The following is a 21907-nucleotide window of genomic DNA, read 5'->3' on the forward strand; positions in this document are numbered from 1 at the left end:
TTAGCATACAAAAGAATAACAATATTTGTAAAGAAAACATGTAGTTTATTTATATTTTTGAGTTCAGATTATAGTTGCTACTGACTTCAACATGGCACATTTGCTTGAACTAGAAACCTGAGTATTTTCAATGATTTCCCAACCAAATGATAAAGCAATAAGTATCAGAGAAGACCAAGATTTGCAGAGGGTTTGATACAGATATATAGTTGACTTTGTTCAGGTTTGATACTGCTGCACCAGGAGGATAAGCTCAGTGGTCTTTTTTCCACCAAAGTGACACCTGAGTGAGCACATGTTCATTTGGAATGAAGAATTATTCACACAATTATTCAGAGCTTTTTCTGAGTTTTTTTACCCACTAAAAACACTCTTCACAAATCAGAAGATAGTTAATGACTTTCCGGAGTTACCAAATGTATAAACTTTGAAATTAACACAAGACTTATGGCATTAAAAAAAAATAGACTTTGTAGTGAAAGAATTTGAGCTCCAGGTGGGTCTCATTATTTTTTAACACTGAATGTCAAGAAGCACAGTAGGAATATTATAAGAAAAATCAGGGCTTAGTAAAATAACATGTGGCTTTTGGGACCCTGGATTTATTTTACTTGGTTAGATAACAATATTTAAAAAAATACAATGGAGTAGGAAGTTAATAACCTGAAAAAACAAGTTTCTGTGAGAATACATTATTTTGGGGTAATAATTCTTATATAAGGAGATCGAGACATTAAATGTCCCTTTAAAATTTTTTTGATTTCCTTTTCAAAGAGGGAGGCATTATGCATGAAACCCATTCTCCTGTCCCTACCTCCCCATAGAGGCCAGAGGTATGCAAACTCTTCTGTGCTCAGACCAAGAAGTCAGTTCCCTTCAGTTCTCCTATACCCTGTGGTCTCTTAGGCACTTAGTCACCTCATTGTCATTTCCAAGAGTCGATCAAAAAGTATGAGCTTGAGCCTTTTCTCTCCTGACACAAAAAGGAAGCTGGACAGATTCCAGGGCCCAGGATTTATTTTTACATTTATATTAGCTATATGCAAGTAATTTATTGAATATGAAAATAAAGCATAACCATAGTTATGCTTTGTGAATTTTACACCATTTGCATTATATAAAATATAGAATTATTTTTGTTTTGGCACTGAATTGTGACAGCAAAAAGGGAATTGCATCACTGTACTGAACATCTCAAGATTTTGAAACCATCGAATCAATACTTTTTTTTTTTTGAATCAATACTTTTTGAACAATCATTTCAAGTCTAAAAATAAAATACAGAGGTGCTTCATAACAAAACTGGTTGGGGGAGGTAGTAACTAACATTTGCCTAAATAATTAGTTGGGTAGTGTGAAAAATTTGGTGATATATAACATCTTAGAAATCATAATTTAATTTACAGTATATTAAGTCTAGGCTTCCCTGGTGGCTCAGTGGTAAAGAATCTGCCTGCTAATACAGAGACATGGATTCAGTCCCTCAGATGGGAAGATTCCTTGGAGAAGGAAATGGCAACCCACTCCAGTATTCTTGCCTGGAAAATCCCACAGACAGAGGAGTCTGACAGGCTACAGTCCATGGGGTTGCAAAAGAGTTAGACACAACTTAGCAACTAAACAAGAACAACATATTAAGTCTAAGTGATTAGCTGATATGATAAATATTAATCTTCATTATGAAGATATCTTTTCATACAAATACTTGCTAATGATAAACACTTTATGTACACAAAAATAAATGTCAATGGTGATAATGTAATATTTAGCTATTTCAGGAAGTGGGTTTTTCCCCCTTATTGGAGGTTTTGTTTTCCTTGGTCTAATTCTTTTGGGTACAGAAGGCTCTAGAAAAAATATCTATTGTATTAACTTAAAAACATTTGTATAGGGAATTCCCTGGAGGGCCAGTGGTTAAGACTCTGTGCTTCCACTAATGGGGGCCCGGGTTCGACCCTGGGCTGGGGAACTAAGGTCTTGCAAGCTGCATGGCATGGCCAAAACATAATAAAATAAAATAAAAACACTTTCATGTAAAAGAATTGCTTGATCCAGGGTGTCCAGTAGAGGGCTCTGGAAAACAGCACAAAAGGTTTTATTTTAGATTTGTTAGAGTGGAATCTCGTGTATTTTCTTTGCACTTTGCCCTTTTAGATGACACACTAAATAACACTCATGATGCAGGAAGATGAACACGTACATTTTAAAGTCTTATCCCCATGAAGGAAAGTGAAGTTGGTCAGTTGTGTCCGACTCTTTATGACCCCACAGACTGTAGCATACAAGGCTCCTCTGTCCATGGGGTTTTCCAGGCAAGGGTACTGGAGCAGGTTGCCATTTCCTTCTCCAGAGGATCTCCCTGACCCAGGGATTGAACCCGGGTCTTCCACATCGCAGGCAGACACTACCATTTGAGCCACCAGGGAAGCCATGTACCACACCTTATCCCCATGTACCACACCTAACCTTGCAAGAGAAAACTGTTACCTTGTTGCAAACATTGCTCTCAGGGATGAGAAAGTTGCTGCATCTTCTTTCAAAGCCTTCAGTTCATTTCTAAGTTTTGTCATAGTTTCAGTCACCATCGCCTTTTCATTTTCATATTTGTTCTTGAGATTAGCTAATGCCACCTCAGCTGTCTAAAGCAGAAAAATGACAGGGCTTACAATTTTCTATCAGGAAAATCTATCATACACATTTCTTCATGCTGGGTCTATTTCTTTCATAAATAAAAAGTAAAATTGTCTAGGTTGAATTTCATATAAACATATATGTATATTTTGGACATAGGGCAATTTTTTATGTCAAAACATAAATATCAATCTATAATATGGATAAATTGCCCTAGAAGCCAGCTGTGAACCAGAGTCATTATCAGTGACTAAGGGAAAGATATATAATAGTGTAGTAAATATTTAATGCAGATTATTGAGAATATGGGATTTTCAGATATGAAGGAATCAAAATGAAACTTTATATAAGAAGGATTTTATCAAGTTAGGGAAGAAGCACAGCTTCCAAAGGAAATACAATAGAACTCAAATATACTTGTGTCATCTCTGCGCAGTGGATCTGAAACATAATAGAATAAAAGGCACAAGTCATTGCGATTTATAACATGAGTATGACAAACTATAAATCTGTATTATATATTTAAGGAAAAGAATTAACAAAGAATCAATTCTTTCCTACGTCTTAGTATATAATTTCTTTAATAAATTACAGTCAAATTCTTTTTCACAATCTTCATAAAAGCAGATATATATATATATATATGCATGTGCATGCTCAGTTTCTCCGTCATGTCCAGCTCTTTGTGATCTCATGGGCTGTAGCCCTCCAGGCTCCTCTGTCTATGGAATTCTCTAGGCAAGAGTGGGTTGCCATTTCCTACTCCAGCTATATATATATATATATATATATATATGTAAAATTGGATGTGCTACCCAAGCAAGCACCACAATATTGAATGAATTAAAATATTTGTTTGAATTTGGGCATGTTTAAAGTTCTTGGAATTAAGAGGGTTTCTAAGTGAGAACTAGCCTGACACAGAGTACGAAATAAAAACCAAACAAAAAATGCTGGCTAAATCAATGTATAAAATCAATGTACATTTAGGGACTGCCTGTTTGAAGTATAGCTTCCATGGTATTCATACTGAAGCCAAACTAGAAACAAACCATTTTTACAAACTACTAACTACAGCTTTTCAGAGTGTGTAAAATATTCAATGCTAATGAAAAAAGCCCATTACTAATGAAAAAACCCACTAGTAACAGGATTTCCCAGAAAGACTACCATGGTTCCTTAGCATTTCTTTTCGTGCTTCAAGTGGAGAGCTTCAGCTTCAACTTTCTTATACAAAGTGCCAATCCATCTATAGAGATAAATAGATTCTTTTTTAAATTAAAACAATGTTGGGATAGCAATGTAGTTGGTTAATGTTTTTATTCTAAAGTCACAACTTAATTGTTTTAAAAATTTTTATTGTTAACATAACAATAATTTTGATTGAATTTAACTTTAGATTAAAAGCAGTTACTAATAAAATACTTCAATATGTTCTGCAGTGCTGTAACTCAGTGGAATCTTTAGAAATATTATAGATTCAGAAAGTTACCCATAATGCAGAAATCAACCTGGGGAAAATGGGAGCTGTTTAAATTTTTTAAAAATTTAGACACAAAATCATTAAGAACAGAGAGTGAAGTTGTGAAAATGTAAATGTAACGAGTTTGTAAGCATGTGGAACCACATGGTCAGTTATCTAAGAGGAGAAGAGAAGAAAGTGATAGTAGAGCAAGATCTGAAATAGAAGTACAAAGTCATTTATTATTTGTGAAAAATGCCCCCAAAGGACTCAGCATCGTTTGTAGATTTTTGTCCACAAGACTGCATAAAGCTTTTTCGGAATTAAGGAGGTCTAAGACCCATTAGCAGACTTGCTGACATCTGCATTTACCACATTCTCCTGAAGTTTATTTTTTAAATAAAAAAATCTTGTTTCTAGCCACAGAGATCTAGATTCATTAGTTACTTTCTTTGCAATGTTCCCATAAATTGGATTACAGTATATCTAATATCAAATTGTAATTATCTGTTCTACTCTGACATCCCCATAAGTCTGTGAATCCTTTTCTGGAAGTCAGGGACCATGTACTGGCCTTCTTTGAATCTTTGGCATTCATCATAGCCTAGTAGTATAAAGAGGGTCCTTTCTAAACATTTACTTATTTCATCAGAAGACACTATGCTTATTAAAAACCTTAAGATATATGAAAAGAGTTATAAAGAATGCAGAACACTTATTTTAATAAAAACAGGATTCTCTTTTTTTCCTCTATGACAGAATTCTTAGCTTAGCCTTAATGATAAACATTCCACAATGTATAAATATACTGGATGTCCTCTGTAGATACCTGAGCCATTCATGGCACACAGCATCACAGCAATAGCCCTAACATCATTAAAATGTAAACTAAAGGCATGGCTAGAAATGTGTTTACATTTAATTTACTGAGGCCATATGGGATGTGACACTAATGTAATGCAAATAGTACCACAAACCACTGTGAAAATTAAAATTCACCCAGAAATGCTTTGTACTGCTCTTAATTCCTACAGCACTGTTTACACCACTCTAAAGTGCTTGATGATTGATCCTATCTTGTAAACAGTTACAGGCATATATTGAAATTCTACTAGATTACTAGTCACTTATTTTTGCATCCCTACTTACTAACTGCCATAAAATATGCAATTAGTGAATGCTTATTGACAAATTCTCTTGGTTGATCAACCATGCTTACCTATACATCTATGTCAGTTAAACATTTCAACACCTGTATTATAGACCTCCAAATTATAACAACAGGTTTATGGTAACTGAAGATAAAGAGGGTAGAAAGCTTGACTGTAGATACCCATTTAAATGCAAACGGAAAAGGACGTCTGAATCTGAAATTAACTTTCACTTTCCAACACTAGTATTGCTTACATTTGCAAGAAGTTATTTGATGCTTTGTTGCTTCTCTTTATTGATATTCTTTATTCACCACCCTTTTCAAAGGTGTTTGTCAAGTCTCACTTTCCAGAGAAACTAGACAGAGGTTAAAAATATCTTCCCACCTGTATTTCACAGCACTGTCACTCAGGTAAAGTTTGAGGGTAAAACACAAATACAGACAGACATCAAAGAGATCTAGGAGTTGGTAGAATCATGTGGTAGCATTCCTGCTTATGCCCTAAGGACAAGATCTATGGTTAGGAAATTTTTTCTACTGTTTAAGCTGTGACTCAGGTGAATTAACATCCCAAGTGGACCTAAATTTCAGATAAGTGGTCACTGACAGAGTTAGTGCATAATTTATTTTCTCTCTCTGCCTCTCTCTGCTCCAGCTGCCTACCAGAGAGCCTTGCCAGCCTATTCTGCATCCCTCCATCTCCCTTTTCTACACTCAATGATTGCTGGGCTCCAGGTAAGTACTGCCGGGACTGCCTTTCTACATATGCAACTGGATTTTCTCTGTTTCTGCTTTAAATTCCTCACTTCTACCTTAGTAAGGCATAGCTACTCTCCTGTCTCATCCATTCACGCACTTCAAGGAAACTATTAGGTTCTGATCTGGCTCTGATCACAGTTCATTTTATTTCTCTGCTGACCAGGAATCTGAACTCTCATCCTGATGGTGGTAATAGTAGTGTTAGTCACTTAGTCATGTCTGACTCTTTGTGACCCCATGGACTGTAGCCCTCCAGGCTCTTCTGTCCATGGAATTCCCCAGGCAAGAATACAGGAGTGGGTTGCCATTTCCTTCTCCCATCCTGATGGTAGTGGACACTAAAAACATTCAGGCATAAACTAAAGTGTTGGCTAGCATAGCTCATCAGTAGAATGAGATCACCTGTTTGTTGGCTTTCAGCACCGCTCTCAGTGTGGCGATCTGCTCCCGTTTGGTGCTCAGCAGGGACTTGAGCTTGAGGATCTCTTCCATTAGGGCTTCCTTGTCTTTATCGATCATGGGGGCCAGCTCCCGTGCTGCAGCTCTTTGACGAGACAGTTGCAAGGACCGGTCCACAGCTTTCTGCAGATGTTTGATTTGGTCCCGGATTATGGCATTAAGGTTGTAGATATTCATTGGCTCTTTGCGAATGTCACTTGTATCTAATACTGGAGAAGATGGTGGGGCAGTAATAACAGGAGAGATGGTGGGGGTCTTAGTTGGACTTGGTTCTTTGCTGGCCTCTGTGTTTTCTTTTGAAACTGGTTCAGGTGAGGTCCTTGTTTCTACCGGGGATGACACACCCCGCCTGACCAACCGTGGAGACAAAAGTCCCCTGGGATCATCGGGGCCTTTCAGGCTGCCACTACGGGTAACTCTACTTTGCCTGTAGTAGTCCAACATGACCCTGTTAGGGGTTTCATTATTACACAGACATACATGATGGTAAAGCTGAGCAAGCTCCTCACTAAATGTCACCAATTCATCCTGGGCTGTATTAAGGGTATTGTGATTTTCATTGGCTATGCTGGTCATCTTTTGCAACTCATTCTCCATGTGGGCCATCTTCTCTCCACTCTCCTTGGTGGTCTTCTCAAGGCTTGTAACCTGCTCATCATACATTTGGATCTTACTCTCATACTTGGCCTTCTCTTCAGTATAGTTTTCTATAGATTTATTATATTTCTCCTTTAAGGCCTTAATTTCAGCTTTCAAATCGATCACCTCAGTTACTGCCACCCTGTATTTGCATTCAAGGATCTCTAAGCCATTGATGTCCACCTCATAGTCATGGGCCTCCTCCCCTGAGTCCCGGCCCTTTTCCCCATCTAGCTCCTTGAGCTCCTTGCTGCTCTGTAGGCCCCTCATGGCATTAACATGCTCCGTGAGCCGGTGCACCCGTTCGTGCTGTTCCGTCAGTGCCCCCTTGGTGTGTTCCAGCTGTGTCTGTGACTCCTGGAGATTGGCCAGAAGAATGGCCTTTTCCCGTTCTACCTGCAATGGTAAAAGAAAGTCTTTGAGTGACTTCAAGTCAATGCCAGTGATGAACTTGACCCATTCACATTTGGACACATATACATTTAAAAATGCAGAAGAGACGATACTCCTGTTACTACAAATTGAATTGGAGTGTGTTTTTTTATTTCAGTTCTGGTAGGTCAATCAATCAAAAGGTACATCATTCCAAAAGAATTATGCTCTGTATATTTACCTATCCAAATTCTTATGCCTTATACACAAGTAAATCTGGATAAGCTTCAGTTTGATAATCTATAAAATGAGCATAACAATCCTTGTCTCCTAGGGACATTTGGGTGATTCAGTAAGACAGTGAACTTAAAAGGTATTATAATGCTGGGCTTCCCTGACGACTCAGTGGTAAAGAATCCACCTGCCAGTGCAGGAGATACGGGTTCTATTCCTGGGTCAGGAAGATCCCCTGGAGAAGGAAATGGCAACCCATTCCAGTATTCTTGTCTGGGAAATCCCATGGACAGAGGAGCCTGGTGGGCTATAGTCCATGGCATCACAAAGAATTGGACACCACTTGGTGACTAAAAAACCACAACAACAATTATAACGTTAGAGCTTGTTAACATTTGGGTAACTGTGGTCCAGTTCCCATACTTATATGGTTCTACATGACAAACACATTTATTTTACAAATTTGTATTTGTATATGCAAAAATAACTCATCTCAGAGTTAGGATATATTTGAATATAAATCCTCTTAGCTGGGTTTCATTAGATACAACAGATTGTATTTGTATATAGCTGAAGATGAACTGATTTAGTCAGACTACTAAGCAATAATTTCAAGTGAAAATCCATATGGTAGTTGATGAAAAGTCAAGACATTTGAATTTTTGATGATAAAAGAGACAGAAAATCTCCTAAATAGTCTATGTAGGTAATGTACACAATCTCAATGAAATGGATTGTTTCAGGAGTTTTTTTTTTCCCTCTCTTTCTCTTGAAAACTAAGTGAATTTTTCCTGAACAGTCTAAGTCATTATTTGATTAGTATACAAGAATACAATACGAAAAGCTGAGTTCAGAAAGCTTTTTATTGGGGCTGGTGCACTGGGACGACCCAGAGGGATGGTACAGGGAGGGAGGAGGGAGGAAGGTTCAGGATGGGGAACACGTGTGGCAGATTCATGTTGACGTATGGCAAAACCAATACAATATTGTAAAGTTAAAAAATAAAATAAACTTTAAAAAAAAAAGCTTTTGGATAAACTAAAAACTGGATCAAAACAAAATGTACTGAATATGTCTCAGGTTTGTTTTAGAGGCAGCAGTATTATGATGATTGAGATAATGCCTTTAGCAGAGTTTCCAACCCTGGACTTTGCTAATTCTCATTTAATGTAAATATTTTCTAAGTCTCAATTATAAATCTATCAGTTTCTTCATAATAGCACCTCCAGAAAACATCAAATAGAATACTGTCTCTGTCATATATATATGCTCCACATACAGTACTAATTTCTACACTTAATATATTTCTGGTGGAATCTTTTGAATAGGGAATGATATCCAAATTTTATACACACACACACGTATATGTGTGTGTGTGTGTGTGTGTGTGTGTGTGTATTTTTTCTGGACAATTAAGGCTGCTCTGCCCTCCTCCAAAAAAAAGATAACTAAATTGTGGATAATTTTGTATAACTCTGGCATTACATTTTTCACTCAGCTATTGAGGCTTGAAGTACTATTGAGGCTTGAAGTACTAAACTGTATTTGAATTTCAGAGAGCAGAGTTTAAACTATTTAAAATACATTGTGCTTTGAATTATTAAATGCAAGGCACTTTAAAGTTTAAAATTACTATTCATTTTAATTGTATATTTTAATCTCCATTTGTGAAGAACTTATTCAAGAGAGACTAGCTGAGTTAAATATTATAGTCTTCTATAATTATATATAAATAATATATAATCTACAATGACTAAGAACATTTGCTTTATTTCTCTTCCTACAATCTCTATCTTCTATCTGAAACTGAAGATTTTATTTCGTGTAGTAGGGCTGGTTGTTTTGCCAGAAAACCTGAGTGAGTAATTTTTTGGCCACACGGCATGCAGGACCTTAGTTCCCTGACTAGGGATTGAACCTGTGTACCCTCAGTGGAAGCACAGAACCTTAACCACTGGACCACCAGGGAAGTCCCATCCCATAGAAATTATGTTTAATTTCACTGAGTGTTTACTTTTAAATAAACACGTTAACATGTATTGAGTACTGATAAATTCTTTTGTGAAGGAACAAAAGAAAAGATACCGGGATTTGCTTGTTAATATTAGGACTTTGACAGGAAAAGAAATAAAAGCTGTTCTATGAGTTATTAATTTCCATAAAGTCTTTATCCTGGTCATCTGACTCTCAATTTGACACCTGAATGACTGGTGTGATTTTTGTAATGGGATACATAGTAAGGGCTTCCCAGGTGTGGTAAAGAACCTGCCTGTCAATGCAGGAGACATAAGAGACGGGTTCAATCCCTGGATTGGGATGATCCCCTGGAGGAGGTCATAGCAACCCATTCCAGTATTCTTGCCCGGAGAATCCCATTCCTGAGGAGCCTGGCGGGCTATGGTCGATAGGGTCACAAAGAGTCGGACACAACTGAGCGACATCACTTTCACTTTTCACTTTCATGCATTGGAGAAGGAAATGGCAACCCACTCCAGTATTCTTGCCTGGAGAATCCCAGGGACGGGAGAGCCTGGTGGGCTGCCATCTATGGGGTCGCACAGAATCGGACATGACTGAAGCAACTTAGCAGCAGCAAACTGGACAAAGACTCAAAAAAAAAAAAAAAAAAAAAAGGCGCAGGGGGAGGGGAGGGACTTTTTCAAGTCATTCTAAGAGCCAATATTACTCTGATACCAAAACCAGACAAAGAAAAGAAAACCCCAGGCCAGTGTCTCTTATGAATACAGACACAAAAATCTTGAACAAAATACTTGCAAACTGAATCCAGCTAAAAAACATGACCAAGTGGGGTGTTTTTTTTGGTGTAATGAATTGACTGTGGTGATGACTACATAACTGTGTAATTTACTAAAAAACACTGAATTACACTCTTTAAATGGGTGGATTGTGTGAATAATCACCATAAAGCAGTTCTTAAAAAAAACTGTATAGACTCATCCCTTGTTGTTCAATCATGGATGCTTTTATTATGTTTACTGGTGGATGGTTTAAAAAAAAAGTAAATGTTTACTGGTGGATGATTTAAAAAAAAAGTAAGACTTCTGAGAAATATGTTTGCCTAAAGCTTATTAAAGGTAATCTTTAACTGTAAAGTTTATAATACTTTGACAACTTAAGCTGTCAACTTTGTCCTCAGAAACTGTATTTGTCACATTATGTTTTAAAAACCAGGAACTGACCAATCTTGTCTTAATTAATTTCATCTCATAAATATTCTGTGAGTCTTTGTTAAACACAGATAATTGATTGGTTTGACTTTCTTTCTGTGTAGCAACTCCACTTCCAAGGCTTTTGACTTTGAACAAATGACATAACATATTTGTGCCTCAGTTTCCCTGTCTGTAAAATGGGGATAACACCATATACCTCTTAGTTGTTATAAACACCCACCAATAAAGCAAACATACATAAATTGCTTTGAACTCTTTGGAGACATACATAACATTTCTATCACTATAGGAAAAATTAAAATTGCCTTTAACAAACTGTATCTGAACACAATATGAATCGCCATTTCTTCCACATCCATAAGGAAACAACAAAACTTATTAATTTCAGTTTTACAGAAATATTACTGTTTTCTCACATCACACATGAAATTACATAGCTAGAATGATATTAAAGAAAACAATCCAGAGAGTTTCTCCTGTTTAGTCTGACTCTGTGTGATATGAAGTTGAGTTCAGTTCAGTTCAGTTGCTCAGTCGTGTCCTACTCTTTGCGACCCCATGGACACAGCACTCCAGGCTGCATGAACAGAAGTTCACAGTGAACAGAGATTATTTATCAAAGGTACAAATTTTAGCACAAGCATAGAGACTCCTTTAATAGATTATATTATTTAGTGTTCCCGGGCAGGATCTACTTATTTTCATTCTAATAAAATGAATTAAGCTACTTGTCACTGGGAATTATTATTGTACTCTATTTGAAATAACTGAGTTTTGACAGTGATCCAACTCTGGGAGTCACTATTTAAATTGTAGTTAGTATAGGTTTTTGTATTTATTATTACCATTTCCCAGCAGATGGCAGTATGATACCCTGAAAAAAAAAAAGGTCCACTTCCTCAAGATATAATACTGCCATCTCCATCTGCTGAGAAATGGTAATTATAAATATAAAGGGGATCTCCCCTACCCGCCTCCTCCCTCACCATTTCCAAGCAAGGTATCATAGAGACTAGTGATGGGGGCTAATTTATTACCTTCCCCTTTGTAAATGCACCTCAGAGAAGTGAAGCAATTCACCCAACATTCCTGATACCCACGGCTGAAACAGAGGTTTTTGTTTTTTTTTTTCTTTTCAGAAAGAAGTTGAGTAAATACTCTTAGATGGGAAAACAATTTATACGCACAGATGGAATCGTATAAGTTAAGAAAAAGATGATAGGCTTTGACTCAGGCCTGCTGTTTTCAGAGGGTTTCTTTAACCCTAAGAAAGAAAATCTTAAAAGCTGCATATTCCCTGGTAGAGGGTGTCACATCCCTCTCTCTGCCCTTCTACAAATGAAATTAAATTTGTTTTTCACTTGTGAATCTGTCTTCACTTTAATTATTAGACCAGCCAAAGAACCTAGAAGGGAAGAGGGGAAATTTTTTCCATCCCTATACTTTCTATAGTCAGAATATTTAATTTCAAAACACATCTGGCCCCAAGTGTTTCAGATGGCCATAATGAAAGTGAATTTTATTGCCTCCTCTGAAGGTCCAAAACAATGATGCTGACACAGAATGTGTTACAAGGGGCTGAGAAATGGAATATTTCCTGCCGTATCAGGAAACAAAAGATGTCACAGCCATCAGCGATTGTACACACAACTGCAGACGAACTGGTGAGCCCTGAGGGAACTCAGGAAGGAAAGAATACCTGCTATCTAGCAGCCATCAGACTGCAGCCACTTCCAACAGTGAACCCCGAGAAAAGTCAGGATGTGAAAGCAGAGGATACTGGCCCCAGACAGCTGAGGTGCATATCAAAGGAATGATTTCAGTGAGCCCAGACTCTTGCATCTTCCCTTACACGGAAAAGCGCTAAATTCCTTGAGATATCTGGTTTTCCTTTAATCAACAATAATCTGTTGACTTTCAGACCATCTGCCCTTTGTTGCAAAACTTCTGTATAACTTGGCTCATTCCCTTGCCTCCTCAGAGCAGTTCTTCAGGGTTACCTTTAATGATGCTTCCCAGACTTGAAGTCCTAAAAATTGTCGCTGTATAAAACTTAACTCTCGACCTTTGAGAGGCTCAGTTGGTAAAGAATCTGCCTGTAATGAGGGAGACCTGGGTTTGATTCCTGGATTGGGAAGATCCCCTGGAGAAGGGAAAGGCTACCCATTCCAGTATTCTGGCCTAGAGAATTCCATGGACTGTATAGTCCTTAGGGTCGCAAAGAGTCAGGCACGACTGAGCAAATTTTACTTCCCTTTACTTCTCAACTTGTACGTTATGAATATTTTTAAAGTCAACAGTGCCTAAGTGTTGTTTATTAGAATTGCCATTTTATTTTCAAGGCTCATTCACATCAGTGCCAAATGCAATAACTTCTAGGCAATGTCTACTGTAATGTTTATATAATTACAGGAATTAAACATAAAGAAACACACAGCTAAGGAAAAGTTCAGATTATAAAGAAATTATGCACGAGAGGATACGTTCTGCTATACTTGTGTTCAACAGTTCGAATGAGATAAGTTCTTACAAAAAATGCTGATTACAAGAAAAACAGGTGTTCACTTTACTTACAACAAAATTAGAAGTTACTGTTCCTAGTGTGAGACTAGAAGCTTCAAATTCATTCCTGTGTTAAGCCTAGTTTTTGTAACTAAATTAGAAGCATACTTTGGGAATAAAAGGCCCTATGCATATCCCTCTACAGCTTAACAAATTGTCACATCAATTAAGCACTCATGAAAGATTCAAAGGTACAAAGTTTTCTCATATATTAAAGAATAGTTTACCTAGCCAAGTTTTTCTCACTGTAACTTTTTGCTGAATGAACACTGCTTTTCAGACTGTCTCATGCTTTGAGTTTTAGCTGTCACCTTTCTGTATTCCCACCAGCAACGACATTACTCCCATGTGAGATTACAATTCTTGAGCTAATCACCCAATAGTAACAGTTAATAGTAATAATAATAGTTAAATAAATGGAGTGCTTAACAAATTAAAGACACTGTGGAGTTGAAATAGTGATAATAGTTCATAATTATTGAGCATTTATCATGTATTTGGCCTTGTTCTAAGCACTCTATGTACATTAATTCATAAGTTCATGACACTTTGAGGAAAGTAAAATGTGTCCCAATTTTATGGGAGAAAATGCTGTCCTTCTAAGAATGACTCTCAACTAGAGGCTGACCCTTGGGATGTTTGAAAAGTCTGGGACTTTTTGGTCAGTACATCTATGAGGAGAGGTAACTAGCATTTAATGGTTGGGAGCAGAGATGTTAAACCTCCTGTAAATCATCAGCCAGGCTCAGACAATGAGGAACTACCCCATCACAAATGCTGCAAGGTGGTTCCCACTGAGAACCACTCTCTTACTGAGAACTTGTTCTCCATCATTCTTTTTATTAAACTACTCTTCTTTTTTGGACTTTTGTATTCCCCAGCTCAGATGACATTTAGCATTATATAAAACTGAGAACAGCTCTGAGCTTTCAACCAAATAGGTGATCTGGTTGAAAACTTTCAAGCTCTTTTACCCATAAAACCCCTACTTCCTCATATATTTTACACACTATCACCAAAATAAAAAGAAACAAAAGTTTCCATTCAGTAACCTTTCATCCTAAAGCAACAAACATGATAGTTTCAGAAAAATTTTACATTAATTCTATTCAGTTTGAGGGCATACATTCTTATAAATACATGTCACATAAACGTTTTTTTACAAGGAAATATGTTTTCTATTCACTTGCATATATTAGTGTAAACTAATAGAAAAGTATTAACTACACAGAACTGGACTTTGCAGCCAACTAAAACTATAAGAAATTAATTTTCTTCCAGTGTCCATATTTTCTTACCTTGATTGAAATTGAACACTGAGAAAACAAATTCTCACTAATTATCTTTCAGCAGCTAAAAGCACTGGAGAGGCAATGGCACCCACTCCAGTACTCTTGCCTGGAAAATTCCATGGACAGAACCTGGAAGGCTGCAGTCCATGGGGTTGCTGAGGGTCAGTCACGACTGAGCAACTTCACTTTAACTTTTCACTTTCACTTTCATGCACTGGAGAAGGAAATGGAAACCCACTCCAGTGTTCTCGCCTGGAGAATCCCAGGGATAGGGGAGCCTGGTGGGTTGCCGTCTATGGGGTCACACAGAGTCGGCCATGACTGAAGTAACTTAGCAGCAGCTAAGAGCACTGGGCAGGTAAAGTTAAAAGTAAAAAGATATGCTAACTTTTGATATAGTATTAAAAATGAGTCTATGATATTAATTTCATTGGTTCTCTAGTCTCATTTCTTTCTGCTAACTACATTTTCAGTCATCATTTCTGTAGATGCAGAAAATTATAAGCCCTGTTTGCTATAAAAATAAGTGATTGCCAGAGTCTTAAGGCCTCTAAATATCAGCTTTATGCAAAGAACCTTGGCAGGATAACAGACTGAAGAATAAGTCTTAAACTCATCACCTGATCCTCAAAAAAGCAAGAGAGTTCCAGAAAAACATTTATCTCTGCTTTATTGACTATGCCAAAGCCTTTGACTGTGTGGATCACAGTAAACTGTGGAAAATTCTGAAACAGATGGGAATACCAGACCACCTGATCTGCCTCTTGAGAAATCTGTACGCAGGTCAGGAAGCAACAGTTAGAACTGGACATGGAACAACAGGCTGGTTCTAAATAGGAAAAGGAGTACGTCAAGGCTGTATATTGTCACCCTGCGTATTTAACTTCTATGCAGAGTATATCATGCAAAACTCCGGGCTGGATGAAGCACAAGCTGGAATCAAGATTGCTCGGAGAAATACCAATAACCTCAGATATGCAGATGACACCACCCTTATGGCAGAAAGTGAAAAAGAACTAAAGAGCCTCTTGATGAAAGTGAAAGAGGAGAGTGAAAAGTTGGCTTAAAGCTCAACATTCAGTAAACTAAGAGCATGACATCTGGTCCCATCACTTCATGGCAAATAGATGGGGAAACAGTGGAAACAGTGTCAGACTTTATTTTTGGGGGGCTCCAAAATCACTGCAGATGGTGATTGCAGCCATGAAATTAAAAGACGCTTACTCCTTGGAAGGAAAGTTATGACCAACTTAGACAGCATATTAAAAAGCAGAGACATTACTTTGCCAACAAAGGTCTGTCTAGTCAAGGCTATGGTTTTTCCAGTAGTCATGTATGGATGTGAGAGTTGGACTATAAAGAACGCTGAGCACTAAAGAATTGATGCTTTTGAACTATGGTGTTGGAGAAGACTCTTGAGAGTCCCTTGGACAGCAAGGAGATCCAACCAGTCAATCTTAAAGGAAATCAATCCTGAATATTCACTGGGAAGACTGATGCTGAAGCTGACACTCCAATACTTTGGCCACCTGATGTGAAGAGCTGGCTCATTTGAAAAGACCTTGATGCTGGGAAAGATTGAAGGCGGGAGGAGAAGGGGATGACAGAGGATGAGATGGTGGGATGGCATCACCGACTCAATGGACATGAGTTTGAGTAAACTCCGGAAGTTGGTGATGGACAGGGACGCCTGGCGTGCTGCGGTTCATGGGGTTGCCAAGAGTCAGACACGACTGAGCGACTGAACTGAACTGAACTGAATCACCTGACAAGCTTGTTGAACTAGATTCCTGACTCAGTAGATCTGTGAAGAGCCCAACAATTGTCTCCTCAGAAACCCCCACGTGATGGTGGCTGTGGTGATGCTGTTCCTCAGACAGCATTTCCATTATCATAGGATTAAGGTATGGTCGGGCGGCAAGACTCTACACTATTAACAGAAAGCCATTTTACAGTGACATAAGCTTAAAAATTGGGACTCTCCCCAAGATGTTTGATTTGAAGATGCTAAAAATTTAAGGCTTAGCTCATGTACGAGTAAGAATGCCTTGCTTTCAGATTTATACCTCTTTTGTATTTTTAATCATACAATATCCTAGCTAGTTTGTATATAGAAAATCCTTCTTGTCTTTTAGAGCTTAAAATACTGTTGTGAAGCATAACCATTAATCTTATATATACATAGAGTCGCTTATGATGGGAAACTTCATTTTCTATCATTTTTCCTGTATAAATCTTCTGAATTTTTTTGTGAGAAATGCATCAAGATGCCATCTTTCCCCCTTCACACTCAGTTGCCATCTAATTTATCTAAGAGATAAATTTCATAAAACAATGTAAATGAGATATACTCTTAACACCACTTTTGTATCTTTCTAAAATATTGTACTTTCAAAGTGGCTAGTTAAAGAATAATTAAAAAAAATAATCGGCAAGTAAAATATGACAAGAAATCCCACACCATCCTACACGTAACTTCCAGAAAAGTCACTAAACAAGCCCTAAACAGAGTTCTTACCTGCATAAGTTGCTGCTTCAATTTCTGTATTTCTGAAATGTTCAGCTCACTGAACAAGTCAGAAACAGGGTGGAGAGACTCTCCTTTCCTTAAAGTGGGAGTCCGATAGTCTCCATTCAGTTTCACAAGGGGCCCGTGGATATGTCCATTCATTTTGTCATCATTGTTGGGTTCACTCCCATCCTCAGCAAACTTGAGCCCATCAACTGAGATGCTGATATGGTTATCATTGAGGGTGATGTATTGGGAGAGCTCCTTCCGCAGGCTGTTCTTTTGCTCCCTTTCATTTTTTAAGGTCTCAAGGGCTTCTTCCAGTTGGTGCTCAGCGATCTCTTTCAACCGGATGGCATCTTCCAGTTGGCTGTTCAGCAGCACCGTCTCCTCCTCAAATCGCTTAATCTCATGCTTTAAGCCTTCATATTCAACCTGAATTAGATAGGATAAAGAAGATTCATAAAACTAAAATTTGGGTCTTACAAAACTGCCATTAAACACTCTAGTGGACCTAACATTTAAAAAATTAAAAGTCTACAAAATAAATCTAAAAAGCACATGATGTATATATATACATTTAAGGTAACAGAATGGTTTCTTTAGATACCCATATATATATAAATTCAGTTCTTAGCAGAAATGAAAAATGTACCTCTCTTAGAATTTCTTTTATAGGTTCCGATGATCAAAAGGGGACACTACTTGCCTAATCAATCAATACCATGTTTTGTAATAGTATATCAGAATACTCACAATCCAAGAAAAGGCTTTTATCATCATTATTACTTTGTTTTAAATTATTAATAATGAGGAAATTTTTATACTCAGGGCTAAGTTAAAAGATCACAGTATGAATATAACCTCAATAAAATATGTATGAGGGTAAGATGAGAAAGCAAAGAAATACTTCACATACTTAAGGAAAGAACCTGGAATAACAGTGCCAATTACTCCAAAACAAAAGTGGAAGTGGATCAAGATAGTAGAGCAGGAGGACATGGATCTCACCTCCTCCCCAAAACACATCAAAAATACATCTGCATGTGGAACAATTCTCACAGAAAACCAACTGGAGACTGGCAGAAGATCTCTCACACAAGCAAAGCTGCAAGGAAGAGCCCCCCCTAACCAGGTGACTGTGTACCAGCCCTGGCAGCTCTGCTTCAGGATGCCAGCTGGACAGACTTGGCGTCAGGCTTCAGATTGTGTTCAAGTCTGCTGTACATGTCTTGTTTTAGGACCAAACTTGAAGGGTCACGCTTCCTGGGGTGTGGTTTTTCTCAGTGTGATACAGGAAAATAAGGGGATTAGTCAAACCAAGGTTGGATGTCTGAAATCTGTGCTCCATTATGTCTGCTAATATTCCAATGTCAATGGAGCCGATGAATTTATTCTGCTACTTTTAAGGCACTACCAGGTTATGGCAGTGGGAGAGAGTAAAGAATTGAGAACAATCTAAATCTACCACACACTTTTATAATCACATGATGAGACTTTTTAAAAAAACTTTTTATTGTGGGTAATGTAAAAATACTCAAGTAGTGAGAAGAGTTCAATAACTCCCAGGAAACCCACCACTCAGTTTCAACAATCATCAACTCCTGGCCACTCCTTTCATCTATATTTTCATTCACTCTCCTAGCTGGATTTATTAACTCCAAGATATCACGTACTTTAGGATCTATCTCTCAAAGATGACTTTTTTAAAAAAGCATAGCCATAATTCCTTAAATAATTTCTTAAGAACAAGATATAATCTTAGTTATCAAAAACAATGTCAACAATTGGTTTGTATTGATATAGGAAATAAATAAAACTCAGTGAAAAAGGATAATATATTATTACAACCGTGCAATATAAGAGAGCAAATGGAAACTTAAGAAAATGTTAACAGTTGATCTTTAATGGTGGGAATAAAGGTGATTTTTAAGAAAAAAATACCTATATATTGTTATCAATATAATATTCTTTTGAATTACAACCAAATAAGAGCCTGTTCAAACACCTCCTTGGTTGTGAAAGTCCACAAATGAAAGAGATATCCCACTCTGAACACAACTGCCTTCTTTGGGGCCTTTTCCATGGCTCTTGCCACAGGTCATCCTTTAATAAGTGTTTTTATCTCCACAACTACTAAGAGGAAATATTTTTTATGCACCTAGGTGTCCCTCAGAGTGCTTTAATATCCCTTCTTGTGTCTCAATAAAATTCTGCTCCTGATAAATATTTGCTGAATAAACTATTGTGAATGAAAAAATAAAATAGAAAAAAATATGACAATGTCAATTATGATTTTAGATAGTAATATGAACTGTGTTTACCTTTAAATATATTTTAATATTTATATGACTTTAAACCTTTGTTTTGTAAAGGATTTTAAAAACTAAAGGACAAGGCTTCCCTGGTGGTCTAGTGGTTGAGAATCTGCTTGCCAATGCAGGGGTCACAGGTTTGATTTCTGGTCTGTGAAGATTCCTGCAGGTCCCAGAGCATCTAAGCTCATGTGTCACAACTACTGAGCCCATGCGCTGCCATTACTGAAGCCCACATGCCTAGAGCCAGTGCTCTGCAACAAGAGAAACCATGGCAACGAGAAGCCCGTGAACTGCAGCAAAAATAGTACCCCTTCATCAGAACCAGAGAAAATCTGCACACAACAATGATGACCCAGCACAAACAAAATAAATAAATAAATCTTAAATAAACAAAAAAACACTAAAGGATAGAGATCATAGATAATGATCATTTTCATATATTTGTATTCCTTCCCACACCCCTACATCTTCTTCACATAATCTCAATTCAGTGGCTTGTCTTGCAAACTTTAGATAAGAGTCTTGATACAGATTTAATTAGGGTGTAGGTTTGGCTGATGTAAGAGAGACCTAGGTAAGAGTGACTTATTTGAGAAAGAAATTTGTTTCTCTCGCATGTAATAGTACGGAGGTAAATAGTCAAGATTCAACAGTCAAAAAACTCAGATCATGGCATCTGGTTCTATTACTTCATGGCAAATAAAAGGGAAAAAAAATGGAAATAATGACAGATTTTATTTTCCTGAGCTCCAAAATCACTGAGGACAGTGACTGAAGCCATGAAATTAAAAAGATGCTGCTCCTTGGAAGAAAAGCTATGACAAACCTGGACAGTGTATTAAAAAACAGAGACATTATTTTGCCAACAAAGGTCCAACAAAGGTATAGTCAAAGCTGTGGTTTCTCCAGGATCATGTACGGATGTGAGAGCTGGATTATAAAGAAGGCTGAGCACAGAAGAACTGGTGTTTTTGAACTGTGGTGCTGGAGAAGACTCTTGAGAGTCCCTTGGACTGCAAAGAGATCAAACCAGTCAATCTTAAAGGAAATCAACCTTGAATATTCATTGGAACGACTGATTCTGAAGCTCCAATACTTTGGCCACCTGATGTGAAGAGCCGACTCACTGGAAAAGACTGATGCTGGGAAAGATCGAGGCCAAGAGGAGAACGGGGCAACAGAGGATAAGATGGTTGGATGGCATCATTGACTCAATGAATATGAGTTTGAGGAAACTCTGGGAGATAGGGACAGACAGGGAAGCCTAGTGCATTACAGTCCATAGGGTTGCAAAGAGTCAGACACAACATAGTGAGTGAACAGCATCAAACAGTCAAGGGTCAGTATAAAATCTCTGTTTAATGAGGTCTTCCAAGAATCAGACTCCTCCCATCTTATTGCACTGCCTCCTACACTAGTCTACATGATCTAGGGTTGCTTGACTTCTTGATCATGTTCCAAGAAGTGGGACAAAATAAGGGTACACCCTCCTGTCTCTTTAAAGACCTGTCTCAAAGTTGGCCATATCATTTCTTTTCACATCCCATTGGCTAGTACCAGTTGCAAAGACGGTGAAGAATGTAGTCTTCACTCTCAGTAGCCTTGTGCCCAGTTAAAAATTGGGTAATATATTGGAAGAAGGAAACAATGGATATTGATGGATAGTCAGCACTCACCACCACTCACTCAGACAGTGGTGGTGACCTGTGGAAATTCGCAGGTCCATGATAGAATTACTTAAAAGAGTCAAATCATAAAATTTTCTTAGTATAACAGGGTCTGTTTCCTTGTACCATGGTTTCTTCCAGGCCTTAGATACTGTAGAGTCATTTTCCTCCTGATCTTTACCTTTTATATCCCTGGACAAATTGGGATACTGACTTGCCAGTCTTTCCCAGTATTTCAAGCAATCTTCTGACTGGCCTCAGATTATGTGATAGCTTACATTTGCAGATATTAATTTAGTTGGCAATGCAGAAATTTTATCCTGTAATCCTTGATAGACTGATGTCTTAGACCAAGCATTTTCAAATATTACTGTGTCCTCTGGACTAAATCCAGCTCACAGCCTATTTTTATAAGCAAATTTTATTGGAATATAGTCACATTATTTTATTTTTATATTGTCTATGGCTGCTTTTCACACCAGAACAGCAGAGTAGGGTAGTTGCAAGAAAGACTATATGGCTTGTAAAACCTAACATATTTGCTACCTAACCCTTTATAGAAAAATTTTGCTGACTCCTGGTCTACAGGAGGAAGGAAAGAAGACATTAATTAATGAAGTAAGACGTTGATTTAGTTTGTATTGTAGATTTTTTTATTC

The 21907-nt window shown here is 37.5% G+C and overlaps 1 protein-coding gene across 5 annotated transcripts in view; it reads right to left on the reverse strand.

Moving 5' to 3' along the window:
• Window positions 1–21907, reverse strand: part of BICD1 (BICD cargo adaptor 1) — a 252610-nt gene that overhangs the window by 38966 nt on the left and 191737 nt on the right. For all 5 annotated transcript variants that reach the window (XR_009736572.1, XR_009736573.1, XM_061417442.1 and 2 more), the window contains exons 4-6: window positions 17273–17698; window positions 6408–7499; window positions 2488–2639 (exon numbers count right to left, since the gene is read on the reverse strand). Coding sequence is in view for 3 of the 5 variants with exons in the window: in XM_061417442.1 (XP_061273426.1) it covers window positions 2488–2639; window positions 6408–7499; window positions 17273–17698 (1670 nt within the window). In the remaining 2 variants the exon portion in view is untranslated. The remainder of the gene's footprint in view (window positions 1–2487; window positions 2640–6407; window positions 7500–17272; window positions 17699–21907) is intronic.

The sequence above is a fragment of the Bos javanicus genome, chromosome 5 (genome assembly GCF_032452875.1).
Source record: "Bos javanicus breed banteng chromosome 5, ARS-OSU_banteng_1.0, whole genome shotgun sequence".
NCBI lineage: Eukaryota > Metazoa > Chordata > Mammalia > Artiodactyla > Bovidae > Bos > Bos javanicus.